The sequence below is a fragment of the Salmo trutta genome, unplaced genomic scaffold (assembly GCF_901001165.1).
Source record: "Salmo trutta unplaced genomic scaffold, fSalTru1.1, whole genome shotgun sequence".
Lineage (NCBI taxonomy): Eukaryota > Metazoa > Chordata > Actinopteri > Salmoniformes > Salmonidae > Salmo > Salmo trutta.
The window spans coordinates 141,743-166,355 of NW_021822750.1; the positions used below are offsets into that span (position 1 = coordinate 141,743).

A 24,613-nucleotide genomic window follows, 5' to 3' on the forward strand; every position below is an offset into this window, starting at 1 on the left:
TCCACTTTAATTTTGAGTGTGACTCCAAATCCAGACCTCCATGGGTTGATAAATTGGATTTCCATTGATTATTTTTGTGTGATTTTGTTGTCAGCACATTCAACTATGTAAAGAAAAAAGTATTTAATAAGATTATTTCATTCATCCATTATTTCATTCATTCATCTAGGATGTGTTATTTTAGTGTTCCCTTTATTTTTTTGAGCAGTGTAGTATCTTACTCCTGTTTACATGTATATAGTCAGGTTACCAGTAACTCTAGAAATATAGTATCTTACTCCTGTTTACATGTACATTACCGTAAGTATTGATATAGTCGGATTACCAGTAACTCTAGAAATAGATAATACCTTACTCCTGTTTACATATATAGTTGAAGTCGGAAGTTTACATACATCTAAGCCAAATACATTTCAACTCAGTTTTTCGCAATTCCTGACATTTAATCTGAGTAAAATTTCACTGTTTTAGGTCAGTTAGGATCAACACTTTATTTTAAGATTTTGAAATGTCAGAATAATAGTAGAGAGAATTATTTATTTTGGCTTTTATTTCTTTCATCACATTCCCAGTGGGTCAGAAGTTTACATACACTCAATTGGTATTTAGTAGCATTGCCTTTCAATTGTTTATCTTGAGTCAAACTTTTTGGGTAGCATTCCACAAGCTTCCCACAATAAGTTGGGTGAATTTTGGCCCATTCCTCCTGACAGAGCTGGTGTAACTGAGTCAGGTTTGTAGGCCTCCTTGCTCGCACACGCTTTTTCAGTTCTGCCCACACATTTGCTATAGGATTGAGGTCAGGGCTTTGTAATGGCCACTCCAATACCTTGACGTTTTTGTCCTTAAGCCATTTTGCCACAAATTTGGAAGTATGCTTGGGGTCAATGTCCATTTGGAAGATCCATTTGCGACCAAGCTTTAACTTCCTGACTGATGTCTTGAGATGTTGCTTCAATATATCCATATAATTTTTCTTCCTCATGATGCCATCTATTTTGTGAAGTGCACCAGTCGCTCCTGCAGCAAAGCACCCCCACAACATGATGCTGCCACCCCCGTGCTTCACGGTTGGGATGGTGTTCTTCGGCTTGCAAGCCTCCCCCTTTTTCCTCCAAACATAACAATTGTCGTTATGGCCAAACAGTTCTATCAGACCAAAGGACATTTTTCCAGAAAGTACAATCTTTGTCCCCACGTGCAGTTGCAAACCGTAGTCTGGCTTTTTTATGGTGGTTTTGGAGGAGTGGCTTCTTCCTTGCTGAGCGGCCTTGCAGGTTGTGTTGATATAGGACTCCTTTAACTGTGGATATATATATTTTTGTACCTGTTTCCTCCAGCATCTTCACAGGGTCCTTTGCTGTTGTTCTGGGATTGATTTGCACTTTTTGCACCAAAGCACGTTCATCTCTAGGAGACAGAACGTGTCTCCTTCCTGAGCGGTATGACGGCTGCGTGGTCCCATGGTGTTTATACTTGCGTACTATTGTTTGTACAGATGAACGTGGTACCTTCAGGAGTTTGGAAATTGCTCCCAAGGATGAACCAGACTTGTGGAGGTCTACAATTTTTTTCTGAGGTCTTGGCTGATTTCTTTTGATTTTCTCATGATGTCAAGCAAAGAGGCACTGAGTTTGAAGGCAGGCCTTGAAATACATCCACCGGTACACCTACAATTGACTCAAATAATGTCAATTAGCCTATCAGAAGCTTCTAAAGCCATGACATCATTTTCTGGAATTTTCCAAGCTGTTTAAACTTAGTGTATGTAAACTTCTGACCCACTGGAATTGTGATACCGTGAATTACACATGAAATAATCTGTCTGTAAACAATTGTTGGAAAAATTACTTGTGTCATGCACAAAGTAGATGTCCTAACCGACTTGCCAAAACTAGTTTGTTAACATGAAATTTGTGGAGTGGATGAAAAACAAGTTTTAATGACTCCAATCTAAGTATATGTAAACTTCCGACTTCAACTGTATATTACCATAAGTATTGATATAGTTAACTCTAGAAATAGATAGTATCTTATGCCTGTTTACATGTATATTAACAAAAGTATTGATATAGTAACTTTTCAGCCCTGTTTATGTGTACAAAACATTAAGAACACCTGCTCTTTCTTCGACAGACTGACCAGGTGAAAACTATGATCCCTTATTGATGTCACCTGTTAAATCCACTTCAAATCAGTGTAGATGAAGGGGAGGAGACGGGTTAAAGAAGGATTTTTAAGCCTTGAGACATGGACCTTGTGTGCCATTCAGAGGGTGAATGGGGAAGACAAAAGATTAGTGTCTTTGAACAGGGTATGGTAGTAGGTGCCAGTTATACTATTTTGATACTGAATACTGTACTGTTGGGTAGGGTTTGCAAGTCACTAATTTCACTGTGATTGTGCATGTGACAAAACTTGAGTGAGAACCATTAAATGGGGAGTCAATGGCCATTGTTCAATCTCAGTCTCATGAATGCCAAAATAATGAGATTATTTCTGTATTGTAGACTACAGGTTGGCAGGGAGAATGAAGGATATTTACCATACAGAACTTGTGTAGAAACATCTTTATTACAAAATGATAGCCAACCATAACACAGCTAATGTATCCCACCAAAGACATTTCAATTCGATTGCTTTGCACAAATTGTGGTTAGCATCAAATATCCATAAATCAACACATGCAAAGTTGTTGAGGTGAAAACAGACAAAAAACGGATCCGATGGAATGCACAGAAACATTACAGAGATGTTCATGGTAAAAAGTCCCCGATATTAGGAGAAAAACATGCCTGTCTCGTTTGTGTTACGTACCCGGTGGGAAAGAAAGAAAAACACTTTATATCTTAAAAGCTACCACTGCTCCAAAGACATGACCGACTCCAGGGAACCTCCAGAAATAGTCCAAGTGAAAAAAATTCCAGTCCAGCTTTCCACTCAAAAGGGTTTGAGATGGTTACATGTAGTCTGGAAGAGGCTTGGTGTTTCCGAATGGGTCGATCGCCCCCCCCGCACCTTCCTCTCAGACGGCTTTCCTATGGTACTCTGGGGGCGCCACCTCGTAGTCGCTGGAACTGAAGAGGGAGGAGTTCTTCATTAGATACCTACGACAGACAGGAGGAACAAGCGATTGGAGGTCAATTACCAGCCATAGAAAAGTGACAAAAACTGGCATCTGTATTCATAAAGGTGATCGGCCTCTATGAAGTCTAGAAATATTACAGGCTGCAGAAGAATGAGGAGCAGATCAGCTCATCCTAACAAATTATAACCTAGCTTCCATTTGGACATTTAAACTGAGTTTGTTCAGATAACCATCTGCAGCAATTAGGATAAGGCCACATTTGTTTACAGGAAATAACGACACGTGAAAAAGGCTAATGAATGTGGCCTCCGTTTGAACCCATCCCAATCTACTACGGTTGTTCCAGGTTGAGGAGGAACATGATTATGGCCACGTTCCCAGATCATCTCTAGGGTACACACAGACAGTATCCTGCAGATACATGGCCAGACATTTAGGCCCACTGCAAGGACAACATTCATGACAGAGCAACAGTGAACAAAGGAACTGCTTCATCAGGATGACTGAAATAAGCTGTACGATTAGGCCTACTCTGGAATCCAATGGTCTTGATAACTTCTTGTTAGAGTGGTATCACAAAGTTGGGACTTCAATTTCACAAATTCTGTCAGTGTCAAGCTTGTGTAGCCCAGCTTAGACCGGGCCCTGACAGCGAGATTAAATAGCAGCATTTCGCGGTCAGTGGGCTACGTTTTCAACGGTGAAATCCTTCTGATGAGAATATATAAATTATGATAGGCCAGCCAGGTTAGGGAATGCTCTGCCAAGCCAGACATTCAATTTCACGAGTGAGGATGAAGGAGAGGCTTCTTACTTGAGAAAATCCTGCAGGTAGTTGAGCAGCAGAGCCAGGCTTTTCTCATCCAGGGGAGTGTAGGCAAGCATGGAGCCAATTCTCACTGCGCAACACAAAGAACAGCACTGTCAGGGACCAGGTTTAAGCATATTTACAGACATGAATCTATATTAGCATTGGCTGATATTTGAATAAATACTGTCTCAATGCAGGTGTGGACAGATGGTTAACTGAAACTCTCACTCCCATGGAAACTGCTATACAGTGTTATTTAAAATCTGTGAAGAGTGCTGTGACTTTGTTAAATGCACTCCTAAATAAATTGTGATTTCATTTATAAAAAGTTATTGGTCACATACACACATTTAGCAGATGTTATTGCGGGTGTAGAGAAATGCTTGTGTTTCTAGCTCCAACAGTGCAGTAGTATCTTACAATACACACTAATCTAAAAGTGGAATAATGGAATTATGAAATGTATAAATATTAGGACGAGCAATGTTGGAGTGGCACAGACTAAAATACAGTAGAATAGAATACAGAATATACATATGAGATGAGTAAAGCAGTATGAAAACATTAAAGTGGACAGTGATTTCAAGTCTATGTATATAGGCTCAGCAGCCTCTAAGGTGCAGGGTTACGTAACCGTGTGGAATCCGACCTAGTGATGGCTATTTAACAGTCTGATGGCCTTGAGATAGAAGCAGTTTTCGTTTGCAGAGAGCACCACCCAATTGACGCTTGGCGTTTGACCTTCAAGTGTTTGACACAGCCATTGATGACACAAACACTTTTCTAAATGTTTTTTCCATCTACTAACCTCAGTTCAACCTGGCTTGGAACGAGACGCTTTCTCAAATGTCCCTGGCATTTACTCCATCTGATGATCACACCGGTTGAGATCAGAAACCCAATTGTCGGTAGTTAAAGATCTGCTCAATGTTAATTAACTAACTAATGGGATTCTGGATGCAATTTGTGGCAGTGGTAGACGCTTAACTTTCTGGCCTTCCCTGGGTATTACACATTATCTTACACCCCATTGACTCCAGAAAGTAAACTTTCATCCCTGTGATATTGGCCGATAATGAAATCTATTAAAGTCTCCTTCATTAGCAGTATGGCTGAAGAGAGCTTTCGTGGGTGCTGTGACAGTGCACCAATGACAGTGCAGTGAACGGTGGTAGGAGAAGAGTAGACAAAGGCACTGTAAACTTTAAGGCTCTAATAACTAAAGAGAGAACTATTTCCCCATGGGTCTTTACCTCTCCTAAAAAGAGCTCAATCACCACAATGTTAGTCTCCTGAAATTCAAACTGAAATATTTGTTAAAAGTTCCAGTCCAGAGGCTACTTCAGATCCTCCTCATTCAGACAGTAGTCATCACCCCCCCCCCACCCCCACCCCTCCCGGTGGCTACGTACCAAAGAGCCGGAGCAGGTGCGGGCCCCCGTAGACCTGGGACATGGGTGTGTCGGGGTGATCCGCCAGTAACTCTGCATACTGGGGCCTCTCAAACTTATAGAGTAGCTGAGTGCCCAGCATGACGTTGAAGTACTCCCTGATCCCTGCCACCACCTCATTCACAGCATACTCCCTGAGGGGAACCAGGACAGCAGATATAAGGCAACAGGCAGTGCTGGAGTGTTCACAGCTAGAGCTGCTCTTTTGCACATCATCATCTGCTTATCTATCACTCCAGTGTTAATCTGCTAAATTGTAATTATTCACTCCTATGGCCTATTTATTGCCTACCTCCTCATGCCTTTTGCACACACTGTATATATACTCTTTTTTCTACTGTGTCATTGACTTGTTTATTGTGTTATTGGCTTCTTTATTGTTTACTCCATGTGTAACTCTGTGTTGTTGTCTGTGTCACACAGCTTTGCTTTATCTTGGCCAGGTCGCAGTTGTAAATGAGAACTGTTCTCAACTGGCCTACCTGGTTAAATAAAGGACTTGTTCTCAACTAGCCTACCTGGTTAAATAAAGGACTTGTTCTCAACTAGCCTACCTGGTTAAATAAAGGACTTGTTCTCAACTAGCCTACCTGGTTAAATAAAGGACATGTTCTCAACTAGCCTACCTGGTTAAATAAAGGACATGTTCTCAACTAGCCTACCTGGTTAAATAAAGGACTTGTTCTCAACTAGCCTACCTGGTTAAATAAAGGACATGTTCTCAACTAGCCTACCTGGTTAAATAAAGGACATGTTCTCAACTAGCCTACCTGGTTAAATAAAGGACATGTTCTCAACTAGCCTACCTGGTTAAATAAAGGACATGTTCTCAACTAGCCTACCTGGTTAAATAAAGGACTTGTTCTCAACTAGCCTACCTGGTTAAATAAAGGACATGTTCTCAACTAGCCTACCTGGTTAAATAAAGGACATGTTCTCAACTAGCCTACCTGGTTAAATAAAGGACATGTTCTCAACTAGCCTACCTGGTTAAATAAAGGACTTGTTCTCAACTAGCCTACCTGGTTAAATAAAGGACATGTTCTCAACTAGCCTACCTGGTTAAATAAAGGACATGTTCTCAACTAGCCTACCTGCTTAAATAAAGGTGAAATAAAGAAATAAAAAGAGCTGAAGAATGTGTGATACCTAGGTTGAACTTCACCAAGCAGGTGAATTACAGCTAGCCAACGTTGATGAGCAGATACAGGCCTAGCTTGCCTGGTTTCTAGTCAGATGACCTTCTTCAATGTAACTTCACTCCTACTGCAACGTCGAGAGGGGTGTGGTTTTACTTACTTGCTTTCTGAAGTTCCTCTTGATTTCTTATAGCTTGCATAGTCCTCCAAGACAGTATCCACATTCTTTCTCGCGGGCAGGTGAAAAAGCTACAAAAAATTCAAGAAAAATGTAATGTATACATATTTGTCAAGCACCTCATAAAATGCACTTAAAACACAAACAAAATCCTGTAAAGAATGAACTTGTAGAGAAAGACTGTCTTGCCAGTAAATAGATGGCATCTTCTGACCAGGGTAGACAGCAGGGTTGGGGTCAATTTGAAGTGATGGCAGCCAATTCATGAACTGAAATTCCAATTCAATAATAAAAAAAAACATCTATTTTCAATGACTTCTCAATAAACTTAAAAGTAAAAGCTATTCATTTAAAAAGTTTTTCAATATTTGAGGTTGAAAGTCAAATTCCTGAATTGACCATTTTTAGTTAGAATTGAGCCCAACCCTGGTAGACAGCTGTCTAGACCCCCACCTGCTTCTGTCTGGTAATAAGGTCCCAGTCATCTACCAGCCACGGCTTCAGCTCCTCAGGAATCTTCACCTTGACCTCCACACGGTTGATGAACGTCTCCTCCTGGTTACAGTGAAAACAAATGGAACAGTCAGACTCATTAAGAATAAGAGATGTGAAAAACAGAAAATAAATGAAATAAGCTATGGGTATTGTTAAACACCACAATTCCCATCTGTGTTTGACTGACTGCTGCAGGACATAAGTAACTGGAGCCGTTGTTTCAGAGTATGAGAGGCTTCAATTGGTGAACAGAACAGGCCTGCTGTATGTGAGGGACAACACAGAAAACAGGCCTGCTGTATGTGAGGGACAACACAGAGAACAGAAAACAGGCCTGCTGTATGTGAGGGACAACACAGAGAACAGAACAGGCCTGCTGTATGTGAGGGACAACACAGAGAACAGAACAGGCCAGCTGTATGTGAGGGACAACACAGAGAACAGAACAGGCCAGCTGTATGTGAGGGACAACACAGAGAACAGAACAGGCCAGCTGTATGTGAGGGACAACACAGAGAACAGAACAGGCCAGCTGTATGTGAGGGACAACACAGAGAACAGAACAGGCCAGCTGTATGTGAGGGACAACACAGAGAACAGGCCTGCTGTATTTGAGGGACAACACAGAGAACAGAACAGGCCAGCTGTATGTGAGGGACAACACAGAGAACAGAACAGGCCAGCTGTATGTGAGGGACAACACAGAGAACAGAACAGGCCTGCTGTATTTGAGGGACAACACAGAGAACAGGCCTGCTGTATGTGAGGGACAACACAGAGAACAGGCCTGCTGTATGTGTGAGGGACAACACAGAGAACAGGCCTGCTGTATGTGAGGGACAACACAGAGAACAGGCCTGCTGTATGTGAGGGACAACACAGAGAACAGGCCTGCTGTATGTGAGGGACAACACAGAGAACAGGCCTGCTGTATGTGAGGGACAACACAGAGAACAGGCCTGCTGTATGTGAGGGACAACACAGAGAACAGGCCTGCTGTATGTGAGGGACAACACAGAGAACAGGCCTGCTGTATGTGAGGGACAACACACAGCATCCATAGGTGGACATACACTCTCCACAGTTGGGTCGCAACGAGCCCTCTTCTTCCGCGGTGGCTGTGGCATCTCTCCTGTGCTGGTGCCTTCTCCAGCCGCTGGTGCTGCATAAAGACAAATGGGACAGACACACAATCAAACTCTATCCACAAAGGAATGTTAAAGGGTTAATTTAACTAGTAGCAGAAACTAGTGGGACTAACCCTTTAACTAGTAGCACTAAGACTTTAACTAGTAGCAGAAACTAGTGGGACTAACACTAACTAGTAGCAGAAACTAGTGGGACTAACCCTTTAACTAGTAGCACTAAGACTTTAACTAGTAGCAGAAACTAGTGGGACTAACACTAACTAGCAGCAGAAACTAGTGGGACTAACCCTTTAACTAGTAGCACTAAGACTTTAACTAGTAGCAGAAACTAGTGGGACTAACACTAACTAGTAGCAGAAACTAGTGGGACTAACACTAACTAGTAGCAGAAACTAGTGGGACTAACACTAACTAGTAGCAGAAACTAGTGGGACTAACCCTTTTACTAGTAGCAGAAACTAGTGGGACTAACCCTTTAACTAGTAGCAGAAACTAGTGGGACTAACACTAACTAGTAGCAGAAACTAGTGGGACTAACACTTTTACTAGTAGCACTAAGACTTTAACTAGTAGCAGAAACTAGTGGGACTAACACTAACTAGTAGCAGAAACTAGTGGGACTAACCCTTTAACTAGTAGCACTAAGACTTTAACTAGTAGCAGAAACTAGTGGGACTAACACTAACTAGCAGCAGAAACTAGTGGGACTAACACTTTTACTAGTAGCACTAAGACTTTAACTAGTAGCAGAAACTAGTGGGACCAACACTTTTACTAGTAGCAGAAACTAGTGGGACTAACCCTTTAACTAGTAGCACTAAGACTTTAACTAGTAGCAGAAACTAGTTGGACTAACACTAACTAGTAGCAGAAACTAGTGGGACTAACACTAACTAGTAGCAGAAACTAGTGGGACTAACACTTTTACTAGTAGCAGAAACTAGTGGGACTAACCCTTTAACTAGTAGCACTAAGACTTTAACTAGTAGCAGAAACTAGTTGGACTAACACTAACTAGTAGCAGAAACTAGTGGGACTAACACTTTAACTAGTAGCACTAAGAATTTAACTAGTAGCAGAAACTAGTGGGACTAACACTTTAACTAGTAGCAGAAACTTGTGGGACTAACCCTTTTACTAGTAGCAGAAACTAGTGGGACTAACCCTTTAACTAGTAGCAGAAACTAGTGGGACTAACCCTTTAACTAGTAGCAGAAACTAGTGGGGCTAACCCTTTAACTAGTAGCAGAAACTAGTGGGACTAACACTTTTACTAGTAGCAGAAACTAGTGGGACTAACCCTTTAACTAGTAGCAGAAACTAGTGGGGCTAACCCTTTAACTAGTAGCAGAAACTAGTGGGACTTACACTTTAACTAGTAGCACTAAGACTTTAACTAGTAGCAGAAACTAGTGGGACTAACACTTTTACTAGTAGCAGAAACTAGTGGGACTAACCCTTTAACTAGTAGCAGAAACTAGTGGGGCTAACCCTTTAACTAGTAGCAGAAACTAGTGGGACTTACACTTTAACTAGTAGCACTAAGACTTTAACTAGTAGCAGAAACTAGTGGGACTAACACTTTTACTAGTAGCAGAAACTAGTGGGACTAACCCTTTAACTAGTAGCACTAAGACTTTAACTAGTAGCAGAAACTAGTTGGACTAACACTTTTACTAGTAGCAGAAACTAGTGGGACTAACCCTTTTACTTACTCTTTAGTTTTGTCTTTTTCGCTTTCCTGAAGAAGAAAAAAGATTGCATTAAAAGGCGCTGTTCAATTCTTTTTTGTGAAAGTTTGAAAGTAGGTCAAACTTGAAAGACGGGATCAAACTTACAGATCAACATTTTTCTGCTGCACAGCAGCAATCTTCTTGCTTGGCGCTATACCCCTCATCTTTCCCTCAACATCATAATGTCTGCAAGAGAAAGGAACACCGCCAAGAAACCAGACCATGAACTACAATAACCTTCAAAAACACTTCTAACATTTCCTTAGGATCATTTTATGTATCGTTCTTTTAACCAGTATGTTTTATGTTCAACTAGTGCTTACAAGTAAAAGCACTGTGGGCTGCAAGTATTGTATCATAGGTGCTATATACATAAAGATTACTATTGTGGTTCATTATTAAAATAAGTGGAATCACTTTTTATGTTCTCCCATCTTCGAGTCATCGTCGGCATTTCTGGGGAGACATTGATTGACATATAGAATCTCATTCTTGTATTTCGTTCAATGGCAGCTTGAATACAATGTTGACACAGTAGGTACATTGCATACACTAAAACACTTTCCCCCCCACCCAACACAAAGTCTGTCTGTAATGATAGATGAACTCACTGATTAGCCTTTTGAAGCTCTTTTTGTTTCTGCAGGTTGCTGTCCACATATTTGAGAACTCTGCTTTCAGGAACCCATTCATCCCAGCTAAAACAGAAAGAAATCAACCACATTCAGATTGCTGACAGTTTATTTTTTATTGAATCAATACCAGAATGTTAAGTCTGTGGCTGTGAGGTAAGCATTCATAAAAATAAAATAAAGTTCATTCTAAAAAAAGATGGGTCCATAGCTACAACAGTACTGTCTAAATAGAGACAGTACTGGTCCTCTGTAGCTCAAATGTTAGAGTAGCGTTTCACAAGGAGTGTACGTTTTGGTTTTTGCCCTGCCACTACACAGCTGATTCAAATGAGGAACTCCTCATCAAGCTTTGATCATTTGAAAACCTCTCTGGGGTACCCAAGAGTTTGGGAAACGCTCTGTTAGAGCATGCAACGCCAGAATAGTGGATTCAGTTCACGGGACAACCCATTCGTAAAAACGTACGCACCATGACTAAGTCACTTTAAATACAGGAGTCTTATTATTTGAAAAGCCAACAATGCAAAAATGACTCACTTTTTGTTCCATCCACTGTAATGAATGAAGTACTTAATTTGCTTCTCCTTGATATTGGTTTTCACTGCCTGAAATACAACAACAATCATTAAGAATTGTAATAAATATGACTATAGGTATAGGCTACTGTAAATGGTGTATTGTTTAGTAAAACACGAGCTGACAGCCATTCAGATTGGTGCAATGAATCTAAACCCACCTTTGCTTCGTAAAGCAATGGCCCATGAAAACACAGAACTCTTTCACCTGAAAACAGAAGAAATAGACAAATGCTGGACGGTTATATTAACAAACCGTGAACACCAGTGGTTGGCTAAGGTGTAGCTAAACGTATTTCGTTGATATGTGGCCAACGTATAAAACAAGCTAGCTACAGTTGCTATTCAAGCCAAGGCCCTTGGCAAGGGATTGTTTACACGTTAGCTAACGTTAGCTAGATAGCTTATTGTTTCAACACAGACAGTTAGCGCAAACAGTCTAGTTAGTTGGCTGAATGAATACGAAAGGTACGTGTATTAGTACACTACTTACGGTAGATGACACTTAATTATTCGATACATTATTCAGGCAATTTTCATATTGATGATATATCTAGCTAGCATATAGCTAGCACACCAGCAGAGCAGACTGTTTTAGCTAACGCTAGCTGGCTAACGTGCTCTGCGCGACAAGCGCCATAGCGCAGAGGCGTCGAAGCCTTTTCACTCACGAGACAACACGTTTTTAATTTTACAGTTCATCATCCCGGTGCACATTACCTTCTTGAAATTTAGGTTTAGGGTCCTGTTTTGGCGCCATTCACAGACTCAACTGTTCGGATCTCTGAATGATCAAATTCGTGCATTGCCAGCTCCCATTTCTTCCTGACACAACACGGCAAAGGGCGCGCCACTCTTCTCGCGACGTGCACAGCCTGGCAGCGCGGTCAGGTGACCAGGATAACGCACTGCGCTGAGGCCCATGCGGAGCACACAGGACATCATCATTGTTTGGTGAAAGCAGCCATGTTCATTTACTTTATTTGAAACTTTATTTAACTAGGCAAGTCAGTTAAAAATACATTATTATTTACAATTACATCCTGGCCAAACCCTAACCCGGACGACGCTGGGGCAATTGTGCGCAAGCCTATGGAACTCTTACTTTAGTTGATTTAGTAAATATTTTCTTAACTCTATTTCTTGAACTGCATTGTTGGTTAAGTGCTTGTAAGTAAGCATTTCACTGTACACATTTTGCATTGAGAGCATGTGCCATTTTTTTCCCCTAGTTCTGCCATTGAGAATACTGTACCAGATCTGGGTGTATGTTTAGATTATTATAATATTTTTTATTTATTTAAGTCAGTTAAGAACAAATTCTTATTTACAATGACGACCTACACCAGCCAAACCCGAACGACACGACCAATTGTGCACCGCCCAATCACAGCCGGTTGTGATACAGCCTGGAATCGAACCAGGGTCTGTAGTGACTCCTCTAGCACTGAGATGCAGTGCCTTAGACCGCTGCACCACCCAGAAGCCCTGTAGGGTACTAGGCTGTTTAGAATATTCATACAATCATAACATGAATTGGTTATTTCAGCCACTAACAAATAAATCGGCTCTTGATCTTGTGTCTCGTGTGTTGGTACACAGATGGTTGGCCAAGAGGTTTGAAGATCATGAATAGGTTTATTCATTAGTCTGAAGAGTATAACAAAATATCAATCATTCTGTCCTGACAAATAGGATAGTAGGTCAATATCAAACTGAGATGAATTGTTTTATTGATATGGGTCAAGTATGTGATGCATAAGTGAAGCCTATTGGCACAACGCCTCTCCCCTATTTGACCTAAATAGTTTGTGTGTATGCATTGATATGTAGGCTTCGTGTGCCTTTTAAAAAATGTATGTAGTTCTGTCCTTGAGCTGTTCTTGTCTAATGATGTTCTGTATTATGTTATTCTGTATTATGTTTCATGTTTTATGTGGACCCCAGGAAGAGTAGCTGCTGCTTTTATAACAGCTAATGGGGATCCTAATAAAATACCAAATTGGCAGGCCTGTTAGGCAATACATGCAGTGTTTTCGATATAAAATGCATTTTGTTTGGGAAATGCATAGGGCTACCGGTAAAAGCTGTCATCAACTATCAAGTTGTACTCATAACACTGCTCGTGGGCTTCAGAGGGAAATGGACCATTAACAGTAATCGGTGTCAAGACTGTCATGTTTTTCGTTGTCCATTTTGACATAAAACACAATAATACAATCATTAAGGCAACGGGGTGAGAATAAATATATGGATGTTTTTTTTTTTTTTAAACACACATGGTTTGGTCCCGTTCCATTCGCTCCTTTCCAGACATTTTTATGAACCGCCCTTCCCTCAGCAACCTCCACTGATCTCTACATGGGATGGTCGAAGAAAGATCTAAATAATGTTTCCAATCCATTCAATAGTATTTATTAGGTTTAAGCCTACCAGTACTGTATTTCTCGGGTGAGTAGCCAAATCACTATTGCCCAGAAAAACACATTGTATTCCATTATAAAACCCATTACGCCCAGAGTAGCCTATTGGTCAATATCAAGAAAGTGATGCAAATCGGGAATATAGGCTATAGCCTAATGTCAATCAAACATTGGCACCAATCCTTGTGCGTTCAGGGCAGGGCATCTAGAAGCGGTCACAATATAAATCCTGTAAGAACTGCACTTGTCAAGACGCTCTGAGGTACCCCACCAAGACAGCTACATTGTCAATGTGTGTGATTAGCAATCGTGTGGCGCATGTGATTAGCAATCGTGTGGCGCATAGCAATCGTTGCGCTCTTATCATTTCAAACTAACCTGAGGATGTATTGGAAGCAGAGTGAGCGAATACAACCCTGATTTGAAGTTGGATAGCCTACAGGAATCACTCGAATGTAATAACAGAAACGATGACTGAAGGAAACAACAGCAGTGTCGGCCTACTGAATTGGTCCTTGACGGATCTGGACCGGTTCAGTAGCCTCGAGGACATCGACGTGACAGCGGACGGGACTCCGATTTTGAGGGTGTTCATCTGCGTCGTTTACTCGGTGGTGTGCGCTGTGGGCTTGGTGGGCAACTTACTAGTGCTCTTCTTTATCAGAGTGAAACAAGAGCGGAAAAAATCCAGAATCAACTTCTTTGTCCTTAACTTGGCAGTGACGGACTTCCAGTTTGTATTGACTCTGCCGTTCTGGGCAGTGGACACCGCACTTGACTTCAGCTGGCCGTTTGGAGATGCCATGTGCAAAATCATCAGCTCCGTCACCGTTATGAACATGTACGCGAGCGTGTTCTTTCTGACTGCAATGAGCGTCACCCGATACTGGTCCGTCGCCTCCTCTCTAAAGGACCGAACTAGGCAAAAGTCCTGCTCTGCCAAATGGATTTGCGTGGTTCTTTGGGTATCCGCAACATTTGCGACTGCACCAACATCCATATTCTCAACCGTGAGAAATGTAGCGGGGGAAAAACTATGTTTGCTTAAGTTCCCTGATGGACAATATTGGTTAGCAGTTTATCACCTTCAGAAAATAATATTTGCATTTGTTTTACCCATGGCCATTGTTTCAGTCAGCTACATCATGCTTTTGCGATTCATCCGCAACCGTAGTATGAAAACAAACACCAAACGGACATCACAAGTCACCAAATCTGTCACCATCGTCGTCCTCTCCTTCTTTCTTTGCTGGATGCCAAATCATGCCATCACATTCTGGGGCGTCCTTGTGAAATTGAATGCTGTGCATTGGGATAAATCTTACTACATAGTTCACACTTACGTATTTCCTGTGACAGTCTGCCTTGCGCACGCCAATAGCTGTCTAAACCCTGTAATTTATTGCCTAATGAGAGAAGAGTTTAGAAAGAAACTGAAAGATTTGTTATATCGCGGATAGTCACTTTACGCAGTGGAATATTCGGTTGCCGTTGCCATTACGCAGCGCTCCCTGTTGCATAATGTACCCTATAGAGCGCACGACATGGGTCTACTATAATAGGCGAATGCAGTATGTTCTGTTGGTGAAAAGAAATCACAAAATAGGCATGGGCAAGCACTAAAACAAAAGGTCACAATGATACAGTATCCAATGGCTCCTCCTATCCATGTGCTGTTGTACTCCCGGAAAGTCATCATTAAACGATAGAGAAACCGCCCAGACAGTCATCATTAAACGATAGAGAAACCGCCCAGACTGTCATCATTAAACGATAGAGACACCGCCCAGACAGTCATCATTAAACGATAGAGAAAACGCCCAGACAGTCATCATTAAACGATAGAGACACCGCCCGGACTGTCATCATTAAACGATAGAGAAAACGCCCGGACTATCATCATTAAACGATAGAGAAAACGCCCAGACAGTTATCATTAAACGATAGAGACACCGCCCGGACTGTCATCATTAAACGATAGAGAAACCGCCCGGACTGTCATCATTAAACGATAGAGACACCGCCCGGACTGTCATCATTAAACGATAGAGAAACCGCCCGGACTGTCATCATTAAACGATAGAGACACCGCCCGGACTGTCATCATTAAACGATAGACACCGCCCGGACTGTCATCATTAAACGATAGAGAAACTGCCCGGACTGTCATCATTAAACGATAGAGAAACCGCCCGGACTGTCATCATTAAACGATAGAGAAACCGCCCGGACTGTCATCATTAAACGATAGAGAAACCGCCCGGACTGTCATCATTAAACGATAGAGAAACCGCCCGGACTGTCATCATTAAACGATAGAGAAACCGCCCGGACTGTCATCATTAAACGATAGAGAAACCGCCCGGACTGTCATCATTAAACGATAGAGAAACTGCCCGGACTGTCATCATTAAACGATAGAGAAACCGCCCGGACTGTCATCATTAAACGATAGAGAAACCGCCCGGACTGTCATCATTAAACGATAGAGAAACCGCCCGGACTGTCATCATTAAACGATAGAGAAACCGCCCGGACTGTCATCATTAAACGATAGAGAAACCGCCCGGACTGTCATCATTAAACGATAGAAAAACCGCCCGGACTGTCATCATTAAACGATAGAGAAACCGCCCGGACTGTCATCATTAAACGATAGAGAAACCGCCCGGACTGTCATCATTAAACGATAGAAAAACCGCCCGGACTGTCATCATTAAACGATAGAGAAACCGCCCGGACTGTCATCATTAAACGATAGAAAAACCGCCCGGACTGTCATCATTAAACGATAGAGACACCGCCCGGACTGTCATCATTAAACGATAGAGAAACCGCCCGGACTGTCATCATTAAACGATAGAGAAACCGCCCGGACTGTCATCATTAAACGATAGAGAAACTGAGGCAGACTAGATATTGTCTTTATCATTCCATCATAATTGTAGCCTAGTGGAGAGAAACGTACCCATGATCCCATGTCATCCTTCACAGCTGCACATCTAGTCTTCATTGTGTGCAATGGCATGTCACAAATTCACAAATGACATGCAATGGGGGAAGTGTAAATATTATGCCTATGTTAACAGATGAATGAATGTGAACTTTATAGATTGAAAACGACCATATTGCCTAAATTGTGTTTATGCAAAATGTTTTTTTTAATAAACATCCATATATTTATTCTCACCCCGTTGCCTTAATGATTGTATTATTGTGTTTTATGTCAAAATGGACAACGAAAAACATGACAGTCTTGACACCGATTACTGTTAATGGTCCATTTCCCTCTGAAGCCCACGAGCAGTGTTATGAGTACAACTTGATAGTTGATGACAGCTTTTACCGGTAGCCCTATGCATTTCCCAAACAAAATGCATTTTATATCGAAAACACTGCATGTATTGCCTAACAGGCCTGCCAATTTGGTATTTTATTAGGATCCCCATTAGCTGTTGCAAAAGCAGCAGATTCTCTTCCTGGGGTCCACATAAAACATGAAACATTATACAGAATGACATACTATAGAACATCATTCATCATCAGCTCAAAGACAGAACTACATACATTTTTTAAAAGGCACACGAAGCCTACATATCAATACATACACACAAACTATCTAGGTCAAATAGGGGAGAGGCGTTGTGCCGTGAGGTGTTGCTTTATCTGTTTTTTGAAACCAGGTTTGGTGTTTATTTGAGCAATATGAGATGGAAGATAGTTCCATGCAATAAGGGCTCTATATAATACTGTACGCTTTCTAGAATTTGTTCAGGATTGCAGACACATTAGGGTGTTAAGACGTTAACTTATCCTACCGGATATTCTATAAGCATTGACAATTCACTGAGGACTTTATCCCCACACATGTGAAGTGTGTGTTTAAATAATTAGCATTTCATTAGAATTCCAAATGCTACGTAATAGAATCTTTTCATCTTCATCTCCCTCTGGACCCGGTCAGCCATCTTCCCACCGTAACCCCCACATGGCCGACACACAGGGCTGTACCAAGGCCGTGAGTTCATCTTCATCTCCCTCTGGACCCGGTCAGCCATCTTCCCACCGTAACCCCGACATGGCCGATACAGGGCTGTACCAAGGCCGTGAGTTCATCTTCCTCTCCCACTGGACCCGGTCAGCCATCTTCCCACCGTAACCCCCACATGGCCGACACACAGGGCTGTACCAAGGCCGTGAGTTCATCTTCATCTCCCTCTGGACCCGGTCAGCCATCTTCCCACCGTAACCCCCACATGGCCGACACACAGGGCTGTACCAAGGCCGTGAGTTCATCTTCATCTCCCTCTGGACCCGGTCAGCCATCTTCCCACCGTAACCCCGACATGGCCGACACACAGGGCTGTACCAAGGCCGTGAGTTCATCTTCATCTCCCTCTGGACCCGGTCAGCCATCTTCCCACCGTAACCCCCACATGGCCGACACAGGGCTGTACCAAGGCCGTGAGTTCATCTTCATCTCCCTCTGGACCCGGTCAGCCATCTTCCCACCGTAACCCCGACATGGCCGACAGGGCTGTACCAAGGCCGTGAGTTCATCTTCATCTCCCTCTGGACCCGGTCAGCCATCTTCCCACCGTAACCCCGACATGGCCGACACACAGGGCTGTACCAAGGCCGTGAGTTCAGGTGAGACATTTCTAATTGTAATTCTAATTTTAGTCTTAAAAGTCAGAACTTCAACAAAAAAAATTAAATAAGAATATAATTTGTTTTATGAAAGAAAAGTTTAGATAATCTCCATCTCATTGGAGATGTTCAATAGTCAAGTCCAAAATCATAGATGTTGACGGCACCATCTCCAAAGCCTCCATTCAATCCTAGGTACATGTGGGTGATGTTTCAACCAAAGTAGCAAGGCCATGGTACATGTGGGTGATGCTATCTACCATCCTGTAACACTCTTCCCTCTATACCATTGATGGCCTCAGCATTGCATCTGTAGCCAAGCAGAGGAAGAAGGGAAGCAGCTGCTTCTAATCACTCTGGAGAGCAGTCCTTCCTCTTCACTCCAACCCAATCTACCCACCCCAATACAATCCCCTTCCCTCACACCAATCCCTTTACCCCACTCCAATCCCCATCATTTAATCTTTAGAAAACTTTTTGTCAATGCATTTGAATGCGTTCTGTTTTCGATTGGAACAACAATACATCTCAAATTAGGGGAATTTTCATTGTCACTTTACAGATAAATCCATTGATTTATCATCAGAGATAATAGAACTCACCACAAATTCAAGTATTTACTACTTCAACTACTTGTCAATCAATAACGGAGTAATTTGAATTAAACTGTGAGGCAACTGAGCCAGAGAAGCAAGCAGGAGGGCTATGATGACCTTCAGAAACTTTTAACAATGCCAAAAGATTGCCAATGCAGTTCCAGTATCTCCATATTTTGACGACAAGCCTTCCCACACATGGCTCCTCCTAGATGGATTAGTATGCATAGTTATGTTTCCCTGTATAAGCTGTTGAATTCCATAACAAATATGATCCTTTTAAATCTGTTCACTAAACTGTGGTGAAGTATTTCCATCTCATAATGTAACTTCTAGAATGGTGAGATTATCATTGCATCCCACTCCTTCGAGGCATTGCTACACTAGTGACTAGTTGTACCCAAGAGTGTTGGGTACTGTTGGAGCTAGGAACACAAGCATTTCTCTACACCTGCAATAACATCCGCTAAATATGTGTGTGTGACCAATACAGTTTGATTTAGACTGCCTCGTCTCAGGCAGACTGCAAAATGAGTGTCTACTGCCACCCAGTGTATGGTTGTGGTAATAACACACAATATTGTATATTAATGTATTTCGTAAGCCACTTAATGGCAGTGGAAATGAAACATGTTACCATTCCACATGAGTATTTAATACTGTATGTATATGTTCCTGACAAAGAGGTTAAAAACGCCACAGATTAGATTTTGACAAGCTAATATATGGTACACATAAAATCGTGACTAGAGACAAGGAACAAAATATGGATGATCCCATACCTTCAATCTATTTGTTTGTGAACTAAAATGAAGATAAAACCCATAGTTAACAAAATGTATTTTATTACATCTAAACTCCTATACATTAGACAGACAACATTCAATAAGTACAAATTTCTTCCAACGCAAGTAATAAATATTCTGTTTTCACCTAGTACTTTCTACAACACATTGGTCTACTGTACAACGTTTCATCTTCCTTGAAAAGCCGTTTAATTCTCTGTTTGGAAATATGAAAGCAGAATCTGGGGGTTAAGGCAGTGGGTGCAGCTGTCAACTTATCCGCTCTTGAAATTCATTTAGTAAATTGGACCCTTTTTAGGTTAAAGTCCACTTTATTGTACAGGTTTTTCTATCTAAAAATATATAAATTAATTTCGTCTCATGTTTTTGGATGACGCAAAAACCCAAACTAACACTGGAGGAAGTGACACTGTTGAAACACATGGGATTGGGGGGTGGTGATACGTACATCATCATAATATTACCAGTGGGGGGAGAGTGGGAGAGGACTTCACAATAAGGCCATTCCATGCCCATGTTAGGTTACACATAGCATTTTAAATGGGAACACATTCTACGACGTCTGCTCTCACTTTGTCTTAAAAACCGACAAAAGAGATCACAGAGATCTAGAGCAATGACATCAATAACAGATCTGAAACAAAAAGAAATCAATCATCCAAATAAATAAAGACATTTGTGATTGGGTCAACTCCTAACCTCTAACCCCAAATCTTAGTCTCACGTTGTTGGTCTACCCTAAACCAGCGCTTCCCAAACTCTGTCCCCCCACCCCCACACACACACACACACACACACACACACACACACACACACACACACACACACACACACACACACACACACACACACACACACACACACACACACACACACACACACACATACACGAAAATCAAACAGGTGTAAAAATAGATCCGATATATATATAAAGATGACAAAATAAATAAAATACTGCACAACATTGTTTATACAGAGAGGACATTTTTAAAACACGTCTGATGCTATCAAAGAGCCAATCAGTTAAGAGTAGGAGAGAAGGGGGGTGGTGACAAGACAGGAAGGTCTCCATATCGACTGGCTGCAAAGTTGACCCGTTATTTGCTCTGGTTCAGGATACTAGATGGAGAGTGATTGGGGAAGCTGTCGCAAGCGATTATCTACCTCAAGAGGGGAAAGCTAATTAGGCTTGAAGTGAAGAGCTGTGGAAGAGAAGAGGACTGAAGCACAAACACCTTGAGAGAATGACACTGCAGAAAAGCCTGACTGTCTACAAAGACACTCCGCAGAATGGTGGAATGGGCTACGGACAGACAGAAAAGGTTGACAGACAAGGTAATGTCAATGACTTCAACATAGTCTCTCCCTCCCTCCCTCCCTCTCCCCCTCTCTCCCTCTCTGGGAACAAAGAAAAAAAGCATCTGTTTTTGACTGTAGGTGACTGTGATGATTGTGACTGTAGGTGACTGTGATGATTGTGACTGTAGGTGACTGTGATGATTGTGACTGTAGGTGACTGTGATGATTGTGACTGTAGGTGACTGTGATGATTGTGACTCATTCTATTATAGTTACATGTTCACTGTGTAAATTCCTCTGTCTCTATATTATCTATCACTCAAAGCACCATTTCACCAGGTCACATTCTGACTGAGTCACTGTACTTGGTCAAAGTTGAGTTGGATGGAAACTGCCTCTCATATTAGCAATATCCCCATAGCATTTGTAACACAGTAGATACGTCTGTCTCTACGGGGTACTCCCCTCCGCCTCTACGGGGTACTCCCCTCCGTCTCTACGGGGTACTCCCCTCCGCCTCTACGGGGTACTCCCCTCCGCCTCTACGGGGTACTCCCCTCCGCCTCTACGGGGTACTCCCCTCCGTCTCTACGGGGTACTCCCCTCCGCCTCTACGGGGTACTCCCCTCCGCCTCTACGGGGTACTCCCCTCCGCCTCTACGGGGTACTCCCCTCCGCCTCTACGGGGTACTCCCCTCCGCCTCTACGGGGTACTCCCCTCCGCCTCTACGGGGTACTCCCCTCCGTCTCTACGGGGTACTCCCCTCCGCCTCTACGGGGTACTCCCCTCCGCCTCTACGGGGTACTCCCCTCCGCCTCTACTGGGTACTCCTCTCCGCCTCTACGGGGTACTCCCCTCCGCCTCTACGGGGTACTCCTCTCCGCCTCTACGGGGTACTCCTCTCCGCCTCTACGGGGTACTCCTCTCCGCCTCTACGGGGTACTCCTCTCCGCCTCTACGGGGTACTCCTCTCCGTCTCTACCGGGTACTCCTCTCCGTCTCTACGGGGTACTCCTCTCCGTCTCTACGGGGTACTCCTCTCCGTCTCTACCGGGTACTCCTCTCCGTCTCTACCGGGTACTCCTCTCCGTCTCTACCGGGTACTCCTCTCTGTCTCTACGGGGTACTCCTCTCCGTCTCTACGGGGTACTCCTCTCCGTCTCTACCGGGTACTCCTCTCCGTCTCTACGGGGTACTCCTCTCCGTCTCTACGGGGTACTCCTCTCTGTCTCTACGGGGTACTCCTCTCTGCTATGAGTTTAGCTGCAGTGTCTCACAAACAACCAGGTGAAAACAGAGAGGAAGAGCGTGTGATAGGTGGAGGATACTTGACTGAAAGCAATGTAGCGCCCAGATACACATGCACTCTGTGTGGGTTGAGTTCATTTTTGGTATTGTGCAAAAGGTGACAAAAGTGGTTGAATAAGCAAAACCAGAATATAACGAGGTTTCAAATAAAAGCATAAAATGACTGTAGAGTATTTCTCAAGTTAAATAGGCATTCTGTGTCTACCATAGTTTTCATAAACATACAAATGTGAACACATTTTCTGCTAAAATGTTGTCAAATTGAAATACTGGGCATAATGACTGCACAGATGGTCTATTGAAGGGGGGGAGAAATGAAAGGCCCAATGCAGCCGTTTTTATATCAATATCAAATCATTTCTGGGTAACATGAAGTACCTTACTGTAATAGATTTCCATTAAAATGGGCAGAATTTGCTTTTTAGGGGAAAAAAACATTCTAAAGCAATAATTTTGCCAGGACTGTCTGAGACTGGTCTGGGACTGGTCTGGGACTGGTCTGAGTGGGAAGGGGGGAAACTGAAAACTAGCTGTTATTGGCAGAGAGGTTTGGAAGTCTCTTTGCTATTGGTCTAGTAACCAATTTACCACATGGTGATGTCACCATGTAAACCTGCTGATTAGAAGGTTCTGTGTAGATTATTTTCAACCAGCAACTATCAGGAAATAAAACTGATTTACATTTTTTTCACACTTTTACAGTGTTAGTTTCATCAGCTGTTGTGCACTATGATAAGAACACCGGAAAACAGAATAGTGACTGCACTGGCCCTTTACAGAGACGAAAAGCAGAAATGTCTAATATTACCCACCTAGCTATGCACTCCTCACAGCATCAACCTGAAGTCCTTAGGGAATTCATATTTATGTCATTTAGCAGACCCACTTATCCAGAGAGACTTATTCATATATCTTACATATAACTTAGAATGCATAACACAAAACAAATTATACAGTAACAAACAAGTCAACCAGGGAAAAGATATTGTCTTGGAGAAGAAATTCAACTGTGATTTCAAAATGAAGAGTAGAGAGATTGATAAGTTGAAAATGTCAAGAGGTAATGCCATGGATATATGAGGAGAATCCCCATCAGATCTAACAGGATAAAAACCAAAGAAAAGTAACGAGATATTCAAGTTCAGATTATCGAGGGGCAACGAATGTATAGCTGTGTGGATACATCTTCAGTCTCCACTTCAAAATAGCAACTGAAGTTACTTACGGGACAGAAAAAGTCTTCAATTACTTAATATACAAAAGTAAAAAGAGAAAATATACTTTTTGTTCTCTGTACACAGCTTTGCTCTTTTCGTACAAAAAAAAGAGCCTTCCTCCGTTTTTGCACGGCTAGCGTTTCTGGTAGGTACTGGCAGGGAGCTGATCTAGGTCCAGTCTAGTCGGTCGACTTCAGAGATGAAACCCATAGACCTTTCTGATATCTCACTGTTCTGGAATCAGTCTAGTGGAATGATGTCAGGGAGCCAGCTACCAACCGATAACTGTTCTGGAGTCAGTCTAGCAACACTAGGTGCCAATCCCATCCATCTGTGGGGTGTGACTTTATAGCTGTTCCTAGGTCAGCCCAGTCAAACGTCACCTCGGGACCGGCTCCGCCACAGACAGGTATTCCACTGTTCTGGAGTCAGCCTTAACGACACAACTCAAAACCAGAGCTGTAGACTGGGTGGGACCGTTAAACTGTTTCTGGGTCAGTTTAGTCACGACGGCATCCTCCATTAAACAACCAACAAACCCTCTGTTTCGGAGTCAGTCGCTAGTCGCCCAAAACAAAATCGTCAGTCTAGTGAGATCACGTCGGGGATGGCTCCGTAGAGGGCTGCGGCCGCCGCCACATCAGCACTGGACCGACCTCCAACGCCGGGGTGTGTGTGTGAGTGCGTGGGGTGTGTGTGTGAGTGCGTGGGGTGTGTGTGTGAGTGCGTGGAGTGTGTGCTGTGAGTGTCTCTCAGACTGCTAGAGGATACTAGGCTACTGTTGCTGCCACCGCTGCTGTTTCCTCCACCATCCCCACCGTTGACGGGCGCCAGCGAGCCAGAGGAGGGCGCCCCAGATTGGTCCAGGAACAGCTGGGAGGAGGACGAGGAGGTGGTGTAGGGACGGAAGTGGTTGAGAAGGAGCTCGTGGTCGTCTGAGGCAGAGGCAGCAGCGGCGGCAGCCATCACCATGTTGTAATGCTTCAGAGGAGGACAAACAGGTACATTCAGTTATATTCATCTTGTGACCAAACCCACGTTCTGGGGACGTCTTTAGACG

The 24,613-nt window shown here is 42.8% G+C and overlaps 3 protein-coding genes across 5 annotated transcripts in view; 1 reads left to right on the forward strand and 2 right to left on the reverse strand.

The window, feature by feature from the left end:
* Positions 1-2,555: 2,555 nt before the first annotated feature.
* On the reverse strand, positions 2,556-12,132 carry LOC115184156 (mortality factor 4-like protein 1). The gene is made up of 13 exons (XM_029745155.1): positions 11,974-12,132; positions 11,415-11,461; positions 11,216-11,283; positions 10,655-10,741; positions 10,461-10,499; positions 10,149-10,229; positions 10,026-10,051; positions 8,236-8,324; positions 7,121-7,222; positions 6,650-6,738; positions 5,312-5,484; positions 3,903-3,987; positions 2,556-3,107 (listed from the first exon to the last, which is right to left on the reverse strand). Exons 1-13 carry the CDS (start codon positions 12,011-12,013, stop codon positions 3,026-3,028), a joined length of 1,008 nt encoding a protein of 335 aa, XP_029601015.1. The 5' UTR covers positions 12,014-12,132; the 3' UTR covers positions 2,556-3,025.
* A 1,705-nt stretch (positions 12,133-13,837) lies between these two features.
* LOC115184161 (relaxin-3 receptor 1-like) lies at positions 13,838-16,865 on the forward strand. The gene has a single exon (XM_029745162.1). The coding sequence runs from the start codon at positions 14,147-14,149 to the stop codon at positions 15,134-15,136; it is 990 nt and encodes a 329-aa protein (XP_029601022.1). The 5' UTR covers positions 13,838-14,146; the 3' UTR covers positions 15,137-16,865.
* A 5,557-nt stretch (positions 16,866-22,422) lies between these two features.
* The window catches only part of LOC115184157 (E3 SUMO-protein ligase PIAS1), a 37,016-nt gene continuing 34,825 nt past the window's right edge, over positions 22,423-24,613 (reverse strand). For all 3 annotated transcript variants that reach the window (XM_029745157.1, XM_029745158.1, XM_029745156.1), the window contains exon 13: positions 22,423-24,534. In XM_029745157.1, coding sequence (XP_029601017.1) covers positions 24,136-24,534 — 399 coding nt within the window. In that variant the 3' untranslated portion in view covers positions 22,423-24,135. The remainder of the gene's footprint in view (positions 24,535-24,613) is intronic.